Raw genomic sequence first — 10,733 nt, forward strand, 5'->3', positions numbered from 1 at the left:
GAGATGGTCAGAGACTGCAGACATGCTACAGGAGATGGTCAGAGACTGCAGACATGCTACAAGAGATGGTCAGAGACTGCAGACATGCTAGAGGAGATGGTAAGAGACTGCAGACATGCTAGAGGAGATGGTCAGAGACTGCAAACATGATACAGGAGATGGTCAGAGACTGCAGACATGCTACAAGAGATGGTCAGAGACTGCAGACATGCTTCAGGAGGAGATGGTCAGAGACTGCAGATATGCTACAGTGAGTGCAGGGCTAGCTTGGAGTTACCTATATGTGGAGTAGAATGATGCCAACATTAAGAAAGGCATGTTTCACATTATATTTGAGTGAGACAGATCTGTGTTGCATCCTGGACTAAGGACAACAGATTGCTTATATCACATCAAATGACCAACACCTCAGGTGGAACTGGGCTTTATTAAAATTCTGGCTTTCACTAAATGCCAAAACAAATTAGTAGCATAAATGGGTGAAACTAAAGGAGAAGTAGGGCCAAAGCTCTTTTGGCCCTACTTCTCCTGGGGATCACTGAAATGCACTTCGTTCTGCACTTTTGTGACCCAGATTCAGCTAAAGTCCACTGTCAGCTGACAACACTGAGCCAGTCCAGGCTCTGGAGAGATCCCAACTTTACAAGACCATCTGGACCAGCAGCTGACTCAGCCCCTCAGCGAGCTGCTTAGAGCCTAAGCCAGCAGCTCCCACCCCTCCATAGCCTGGCGCTCCAGTGAACGGAGGGGCAGAGCAGAATCGGTGACTGATAGTTACTGGCTCTCTGCTCACTGAAGACTGAGAACAGCAATCTTTGATCTCTCAGTTATCGTTCTTAGCAGCAGCAGGTGACAATTGCAGCATCAGATTGATGCTGCATCCACCTGATTATACATTTTTTTTGCATTCCCAAACTTTTCTTGAAGGTAATTGCACCCACCCAACACAGACATTTTCTGACACGATTACTTTACAAAGCTTTCTGCTGACTTCAGTTTGGGCTTAATGAGTATAATGAAAGCCATTTCCGAGTCCCCACACGGAGTAATTGTGCAGCCCATTGTCAGTGCAGCATGCTGGGAAGAGTGCTGTGTATTCCAAATCCTCCTACCTCTGAACTCCATATTGGGGACGATAACCTTCTCACAGATACTGGTCAGGGTGCTGGGGTCCTCAAACAGGTTCTTGTAGTGCGGCCGCTCACATACAGATGCCAGGAACTGGATGGCGTTGCTCACCAACTGCAATAAACCACAAGATATATGTAACCATTTATATCACAGACTAGTATATAGACAATTCATCTTGTCAGTATGAGCAGAAGCAATGGCGGCTGCTGCTAGGGGATTGGCCAGCAACCACACTTCCTCCTGTTCAGCAGCTCCCCACCTCACACCTTATGACTAAGTGCGAACCATGTCAAAGGCTCTTCTTTTGCTGTAATGTGCCGACTTAAATAAAGCCCCCTGGGCTCTATAACGCTCTTCCATTATACATATTGTCGGCAAGAAGATTGTCATGGAGCGAGGAAATCTATACACTGCAGGAATTGATTGGAAGTATCCATGCCTGGGTGACTCTGGTATTCTACTGCAACATTAAACTGGATGCGGACAGTAAAATTCTGTGTGTACCAATTCCCTTTGAGGAAGTTTGTCAATTACCAAGTCATATTTCACTTCCTGTCCGGTAGTCACCAGGAGGTTCCATATCGCAGTAACGAAGCGTGGTAGGTAAGGCTGGAACTCTTCGTCATATTTCTGGGCGTACAAAGCGGCGTTGTCACAGATTTGCGATTTAAGTAACTCCAGCAGTCCCGCCTCCTCTTCATCCTGCAATGAGAAGGATATTTACCAGGATATAACATATACAACGCAGCAACGCATTTTATATTCCCTCCTTGTTTTGCAGTGAGAACGACATTAACAAGCGTATAATGCCACGACATGTTATATTCCCTCCTCCTACAATGAAAACTCCATTCACCAGTATTTATAGGGAGACAAGGCCATGGTAGAGCTGCACGATTCTGGCCAAAATGAGAATCACTATTTTTTTTGCTTAGAATAAAAAGATCACGATTCTGGCGTCATAAAATCTTTCACATTATACAAAAATAATTGGGCTAACTTTACTGGTTAGTTTTTTTAATTCATTAAAGTAATTTTTTTTTTTTTAAATTGCATTTGAAAGACTGCTGCACAAATACAGTGACACATAGTGTTTAAGTGGTTAAACTGTCCTCATTTACACACAAAGTCTATTCCATTGACAAATTGGCAGACTGCCCATTTTTTCTTCCTTTCTTTTGACAGCTGTGGCTTCAGAAGAGCAGAGAGAATTCTTTGCATATTAAGAATGTCTAAGATCGCAACTGGGAAAAAAAAAAAAATTGCGATAACAATTGACGATTAATCATGCAACTCTAGGCCATGGTGAACTATAGTGACGGTCCAATATGTGTCACCTATAAGCATTCACCATCAAGTGTTATACTCCCCCCTACATATCAAATGTGTTATATTCCCCACCTCCAAAACACAAACCTAATACCATAAAATATTCCCTCTCTCGTTAGAAGGGATCACTTTTACATGTGGCGGTTCCCTACCCCTGCCTTCCCGGGCTCTCACGTTCCACTGGGCAGCCCGAGACTGAAACCAGCAGTCAGTGTGACACACTATAGAGATGAAGGAAGAACTTCTGTTCCCTGATCATCTCTATGGTCTATGAAACCGGACGCAAAGAGGATTTTGTTACTTCCAGTTTGTTATTACCGTCTTGTAAAGCATCAGATCAAACCAAGATGCTTTTCAGGGCAGAGGAGAGACCTGGCGTCTAATAGTCCCCAGATGTCTCACTAAGGCTGCTTCCACACTGAGGCGCTTTACAGGTGCTATAGCACTAAAAATAGCGCCTGCATAGCGCCTGTAAAAAGCCTCTCCTCTCACTCCAGCGTGAAAGCCCGAGTGCTTTCACACTAGAGCGATGCACTTGTAGGATGGTAAAAAAGAAAGTCCTGCAAGCAGCATCTTTGCAGCGCTGTACACACCGCTCCTAAAGCGCCCTCTGCCCATTGAAATCAATGGGCAGCGTCGGCAAAGCACCACACTTTTTCGGCCGCTAGCAGGGGTTAAGAGCACCCCGCTATCGGCTGAATAGCGGCACTAAAAATAGCGGCGCTTTACTGCCGACGCCCGCGTGTGAAAGTAGCCTATATAATACCTGTCACTGCCCCAGCTATCGTAAGGGGTGTTGTTCATCCCTTGTGATAACAATAAAGGGGATTGAAAAAAAAAGTTAAAGCTAGTGTAAAAATAAAATAAAAATGACAGTAAATACAAGGGCTGCAACTAACGATTATTTTCATAATCGATTAGTTGGCCGATTGTTTCGATTAATCGGTTAATAGTCTTAACAAAAAACGTGTGGTGTATAATTTAGTTGATATGTAGTTTAAAAAAAAAAAGGCAATTTTATTCTTAAATATCTCTATGCAGTGGTAAATATAAATAACCAACCTATATGGTTAGAGAGCAAAATCTCTAATCCACTCTGAGAATAACAGACAGAAGAGATATACTGTATATACCATTAGAGGAGAGAGATACTGTATATACTATTAGAAGAGTGAATCTTGTAAATATCATCAGACTCTGAGATCTATTTTTTTTTTATTTAAAAAACAATGTCTTCCTTCAAAAAAATTGTAATTTTAAGAAAGTTTTTTCGATTTTCTAATCGTTAGTGGGGTCAAAAATCGACGTTCATTTTCAACCACAGTGATGGGAAAATTTGGAAATAATAGAAAACTTCTTGGTCAAAGGAATTTTCAGACAGTGTATGTGGTTTTCGTTCAGAAATTACATTCATTTTAAAAACAGAATGTTAAAAACAAGTGAAAACTTCAAACAACATTCTTTCATTCAGCAAATGTACAAATATTTTTCGTCTGAATATTCTCGTCTGAAAATTGATCGGTGTGGCCAGCATAAGGCTCGGTGCACACCTATGCAATTTGCTTTTGATCTGATTCTGCAGTGCTTTCTGCTGTGCGTTTTGATTTTTGCGCACGTGATTTTGCTGCGATTTGCGTTTTTGCATTTTTTTTTGGCCAATTTGTTGTTGGGCAGATTAAAAAACACAAATTGCTGCAAAAACGCATTACATGCTTTTTTGAAGTATATTGAACCAAAAAAGCACCGTTTTGCATAAAAAAAAAAAGTCCCTGACTCTTTCCAAATACGCAGAGGCTGAAAAAAGCATAGATGTGAACATGTCCCATAGAAAACCATGTAAATGAACTGTAGTGTGTTTCTGCAAAAAGCACATAGATGTGAACCAGGCCTAAGACATTTAGTAACATAATGGGGTTAAAAAAAAACAAAAAAAAAAAACAAAAAAAAAAAAAAAAATAAAATTAGCCCTTTATAGTACAAAAAAAAAAAAAAAAAAAAAAGCAGATAATCACTACTGTAAGGGGTTCATTTTTTTACTGTAGAACTGTGAAGTAATATTTACAATAGCGATTATTTGCTCTTTCTGTACTATAAAGGGCTCATTTTAGGTTTTTTTTTTTTTTTTTTAACTCCACTATGTTACTGGCCGATTAATCGATTATGAAAATAGTAATCGATTAATTTCATAATTGATTAGTTGTCGATTAATCGATTAGTTGTTTCAGCCCTTGTAAATACAATAAAATGAAATAAATGAACGTGCTCCCGTTCCCCCGCACACATACAAATGCGCACACCTGTCCAGCATGCATATGTAAACGGTGATCGCATCCCACACGTGAGGCATCGCTGCAAACATCCCAGGGCTATCGTTTTAGCACTGTGTAACTCTAAAGTGGTAACCTGTAAAGGCTTTTAAAGCATCGCCTTTGGAGATTAAGTACCGTAGTTTGTCGCCATTCCACAGGTGAATGCAATTTTAAAGCGTGACATGTTAGGCATCTGTTTACTCGTGTAACATCATCTTTTATATCATACTAAACAATTGATTTTATTGTTTGTGTACTCAAATTCAATAAAGCGTAATTTTTCCCAAAAAATTGCATTTGAAAAACTGCTGCTCAAATATCATGTAACATAAAAAAATTTCACCGACCCTCATTTTTTTCTCCAGGGTCTTTGCTTTCAGAAAACTTATAATGTATGGAGGTTCTAAGTAATACTCTAGTAAAAAAAAATTTTTTACATGTATGTGAGAAGTTTTAGAATTGGCCTAGGGGGTCAAGTGGTTAATACCAGTCCAGGGTTACCAACCCCCTGCAGTATTTTGTACTGACAAAACATTGTAAATTTACTGACAGAGCACTCTTTTTTTTTTTTTGCGCTGACAACCTGAAAAATGACAGAACTCCTACTAAAAACGAAGACAATTGATATTTAAACATGATATGGAAACACTGATAAAACACAACAACAAGTAATTTGCCTGGTTTACACCTACAAAAGTCAACACAGCATAGCAAATGATCAGCCCCTGATATTTACGGACAGTTGTAAAAACGGATTTTTACAAATTGTCAGTAAATTTACTGACGTTTGGCAACCCTAGTCTCATCTCACCAAGATGTAGATCCAAAAGCGCATTTTACAGGATTAGTGTTCATTTCCATAAAAGGTGGAGCACTTACATCTGTCTGCAGCAGCTTGTTGTCCAGAGTTAGCAGACTGTGAAAGTTGGTCATCCAGGTCTCCATGTTATCTTCAAAGTACTCTGGGAGATCCTAAATGGATGACAAAACATTAGGTGGTTCAACGCTTCAGCATCCAAACACTGAAACATCAGCTTTGGGTGGAAAGACCCTCAATGTTGAGCCTGTGCTTTGAAAACAGGTGCCCTTTAATGGTGGTCCAGCTTACACTTGCCTTCCCTGTGTCCCCTGTGGTCAGGAGAAAAGGGAAATATGGCTGCTTGTGAGTAAAGTGAGCATTTGACTAGCCTTGTGACATCAAGCTGGTGCTTGATCACTCAGATAGCGGTGCGATCACATGAGGACGGGGACCAAGTCCTCAGATCTATGCAATCTCCAACTAGAATTATCCCACAGCTTCCATCAGGTTACTTCTCCTCACTTCCAGAGCAGAATGGATCAACGGGGGTGGGGGTGGGGGGGGGGGGGGTGGGGGATGGTAGCTGCCACGTGAACCAATTTAAAGTGAACCCGGCTTTACTCACACAGCTTTCCATGGCCAACAAACACCATTATCAATGTATACACTGCCAGCCCGGAGGATGCACAGAAATGTCTACACAATACTGGGCAGAGCCATTCTACATTGCACAGTTCACCCTCACAGCCACCTGTGTGGAGTGCTTACCTGGAAGTTTAAGCTGTAGAAGAGTTTGGCAATCAGAATCAACGAGGAGAAAAGAACTTTTAATGCAGCGACATCACTGGCATGAGTATTACACAGACCGATGGTTGCCTGAAAGAAGAGACACAAAATGTACTCAGGCCGGTGCCAGGGGTATGAAATATATTCCAGATCTACTGTGCCTGGCACCCAGAGTACTGTATTGGGATATTCCGGATCTACTGTGACTTGGACCCGGGGTATATTCTGGATCTACTGTGACTTGGACCTGGGGTACGGGGAACATTTCACATCTACTGTGACTTGGACCTGGGGTACGGGGAACATTTCACATCTACTGTGACTTGGACCCGGGGTACGGGGAATAGGTCCCATCTACTGTGACTTGCACCCGGGGTACAGGTCCCATCTACTGTGACTTGCACCCGGGGTACAGGTCCCATCTACTGTGACTTGCACCCGGGGAATAGGTCCCATCTACTGTGACTTGCACCCGGGGTACGGGGAATAGGTCCCATCTACTGTGACTTGCACCCGGGGTACGGGGAATAGGTCCCATCTACTGTGACTTGCACCCGGGGTACGGGGAATAGGTCCCATCTACTGTGACTTGCACCCGGGGTACGGGGAATAGGTCCCATCTACTGTGACTTGCACCCGGGGTACGGGGAATAGGTCCCATCTACTGTGACTTGCACCCGGGGTACGGGGAATAGGTCCCATCTACTGTGACTTGCACCCGGGGTACGGGGAATAGGTCCCATCTACTGTGACTTGCACCCGGGGTACGGGGAATAGGTCCCATCTACTGTGACTTGCACCCGGGGTACGGGGAATAGGTCCCATCTACTGTGACTTGCACCCGGGGTACGGGGAATAGGTCCCATCTACTGTGACTTGCACCCGGGGTACGGGGAATAGGTCCCATCTACTGTGACTTGCACCCGGGGTATGGGGAATAGGTCATATCTACTGTGATTTGCCCCCGGGGTATGGGGAATATTTCATATCTACTGTGAAAGTCACCTGGGGATATGACCAAGTCTCCTTTACTAGCAACAGAGAGCAGGGAGATCTATCATTATACCAACTATAGAGTATGAGGATTCATACTCTGATCACTTGTATTATGCGAGAACCCCTCTATGTAATAAATCTCTGATGGGGTTTCTGGACATGCAGAGTATATAGAAGTACCTGGAAGAGGTTGGTGAGGGGAGCAGCAAAGGTATCCAGTACCAGCTTAATCTCAGTCCACAGCTCGCTGGATTTAAACTCATGACGATACCTAAAAGGAAGAACAAATAGCTTACAGGCAAAGAAAGAGCTTCAACTGTTTCTGTGTAAACAGTCTTAATGTTCTTCAATTATTAAATAATGTAGAGCAGGCATTATCTGGGGGGTCCTTTCCGGCTATGAAGTGGCCCCACACTACCCGCAGAATAGGGTGTTCAGTAAGCTCAGTCTGTGAGACCTGTGCTAAAAGGATGACTAAATTTTTAAAGAGAACCTGTACTGTGAATGCAGTGCCAAAAAAAAGGTAGGCAGAGGACAAAAGGCCTGGTCACCAGTATTGCTCATGGTCTCCCTGCAGCTGATCCTTTCCCCATTACTGACTTTTACCATGCCTTCCTCTGCACCGTGTCTCTGTATGGAGGTGGACATCTTGGTAGAGGAGCAGGGCTTCGCTTCCTCACGTTAGAGCTGTCCCCTTGATGACTAGTGGGGTAATATTTGAGGTAGAGGAAGCAAAGATCCACTGAATGGATTAAGGAGAAGCAGGGAGATCCTTGCACGGCAGGTTCTCAGGAACAGCTTGCACTCCAGCAAGGAGAACAGTGAGCAGCTCAAAAGAGACATCACTAAATCTCACTCCAAATCTGCTGAGACTAGAAGTCATACAGCAGTGCCTTACAAATCACACTGCACATACAGTATACAGCTATGAGGCCAACAAGGGTGCCCAAGCACAGGAAGTGCACTGAAATTTATCAGGTGGATTTCGAAACAAAAAGGTTAAATTTTCATGGTACAGCTTAGGCACACATAATATTTCTAGATGTTCCCTCTAACTTGGCAGATCTTCTCTTTCTGAGCTCAAGTACACTTTTTACCCAATTACACACACACACACACACACACACACACACACAAGGGTACACAATACACGAAAAAGAGGGGCACGCTGTACCTCTTGAATAATGAGTGAGCGGTGTGAAGGACACCATTAATCACATGGAAATCTCCACTCTGGAAGCGATTGACCATTTCCGTCAGTAGATCTGGCCATTTCTGAGGGAAGTCCTCTCGTCCGATGATACTGATGGCGTCACTGAGCTAAAGAGAGTGGAGGTTACAGGATGAGAATCACACCAATGACTGATCTCACCATTAACCCGGGTAAAAGGGGGAACTTACCTGTTTCTGAATCTGCTCTGGGCTGCTCAGCATCAGGTTTACTATGTTGGCTTTAATAGCGACACGGTCCGCCTCACAGATCTTATTCGGCTCATCTTCAATCTAACAACAAAAAGGTACTTCTAATAAAAACTAGAACACAAAAATGTATTGTTAAACAGTCCTGTTTGCCATTTCCCCTTCCTCAATCCTTGCCCATTCCCTCATCCCTAATCCTTGCCCATTTCCTCATCCCCACTTCCTCAGTCCTTGCCCATTCCCTCATCCCCTCTGTTTCAATCCATGCAAATTCCCTCATTCTCAATCCTTGCCCATTCTCCTCATCCTCTCTTCATAAATCCTTACCCATTCCCTCATCCCCGCTTCCTCAATCCTTGCCCATTTCCCTCATCCTCTCTTCCTCAATCCTTGCCCATTCACTCATCCCCGCTTCCTCAATCCTTTCCCATTCCCCTCATCCTCTCTTCATAAATCCTTGCCCATTCCCTCATCCCCGCTTTCTCAATCCTTGCCCATCCCCCTCATCCCTGCTTCCTCAATCCTTGCCCATTCCCCCCATCCCTTCTTCCTATTTTGACCTGTAAAAGGCTGCAAGAGAAGCTGATTATACTAACCCACCTTACACACTGCCCTGGTTGCCTCCAAACTCCCAAAGTCCTTAATTTTACGGGACAGACCCCCACGTACCAGGAAGAAAAGAGAAGCCCCACACACACACACACACGGAGAAGAGGTACCCCTGAAACCCTGCACACGGGGAGGGGAGCCCTGCACACAGAGAAGACACGACCCCCCCAAGGGCCCCAAACACAGGAAAGAGACTGACCCCCCTCCCCAACCGGGAGGGACGGACCCCAAAAGGTCAGCTAGGAAAACTAAACCCCACATACAGGGAGGAGACAGGCCCCAAAAACCCACCACACAGGGAAGAGGGAGACCCCTAGCCCTGCACACACAGAAGGACCCCCAGGAGTTCCAAATACAGACCCCCCACCACCACACACACACACACACACGGAAGACACGGAGCCCCAGAACCCAGAGAAGGAGATGGAGCCCCACACACAGGAATGGACTTCCAGGAGCCATACACACAGGGTAGGGAGGGACCCTCAGACCCCTAGGCAAAGGGAGGTGAGTGACACCCAGAAGCCCCACACACAGGAGAAGAAGGAGCCCAGCACACAGAGACAGACCCCCCTCCCCCCACAAAGGGAAGGGGTAGACCCTCTAAAGCCCTCACACACTAGGGGGACGGGACCTCGAGGAGATGGATGCCCAGAAGTTCCACACAAAAGGAATGAGATGGAGACCCAAATACATAAGAAAAAGAGACATCGGGGAACCCCGCACACAGCGTAGACACAGAACCCCCACACACAGGTACTCACAACCCTCCAGTTCCTCTTGATGTAATTTTTGAAAGTCACAGATGAGCACACTTTGATAACGTTGTCCTGGGAACGTTCCAGAAGTGTTAATAGCAGCAGGGGATAGTTGGCATTGGTTTCTACGGACTCCAGATACTTTTCAGCTAAAAGTCACAGAAATCAGGAAGAAGTCAGGCTGGTACCGTCCGCTCCCCCCCAGCTGTCACACTCTAAGTGCATTAAGTGATATCGACCATTGACGTTTATATAATTGTATCTTCATAGAGGAGAACACAGGATATCACCCACCGACTCTACAATATTCATATAATTGTATCTCCATAGAGGAGAATACGGGAAATCACCCACCGACTCTACAATATTCATATCATTGTATCTCCATAGAGGAGAAGACCGGATATCACCCATTGACTCTACAATATTCATATAATTGTATCTCCATAGAGGAGAACACCGGATATCACCCACTGACTCAGCACACAGCATTGACTCTCATTAAAGGACCAAGAAATAGAAATCTATGACATATACTGTGGCGCTGTACATACCAGGACGTCTCACAGCCGGATCTGGGTCCAGAGTCTTCCGGAG

General features: G+C 44.4%; 1 protein-coding gene across 1 annotated transcript in view; it reads right to left on the reverse strand.

The window, feature by feature from the left end:
* Positions 1-10,733, reverse strand: part of CSE1L (chromosome segregation 1 like) — a gene marked incomplete at its 5' end in the record, with an annotated part of 35,578 nt that extends 24,845 nt beyond the window's left edge. Inside the window, 9 exon segments of the mRNA XM_073606775.1 lie at positions 1,113-1,242; positions 1,666-1,833; positions 5,649-5,741; positions 6,337-6,444; positions 7,531-7,621; positions 8,525-8,670; positions 8,752-8,853; positions 10,143-10,285; positions 10,691-10,733. Of these exon segments, the coding sequence (XP_073462876.1) occupies positions 1,113-1,242; positions 1,666-1,833; positions 5,649-5,741; positions 6,337-6,444; positions 7,531-7,621; positions 8,525-8,670; positions 8,752-8,853; positions 10,143-10,285; positions 10,691-10,733 (1,024 nt within the window).

The sequence above is a fragment of the Aquarana catesbeiana genome, linkage group LG12, assembly GCF_042186555.1.
Source record: "Aquarana catesbeiana isolate 2022-GZ linkage group LG12, ASM4218655v1, whole genome shotgun sequence".
NCBI classification, from domain to species: Eukaryota; Metazoa; Chordata; class Amphibia; order Anura; family Ranidae; genus Aquarana; species Aquarana catesbeiana.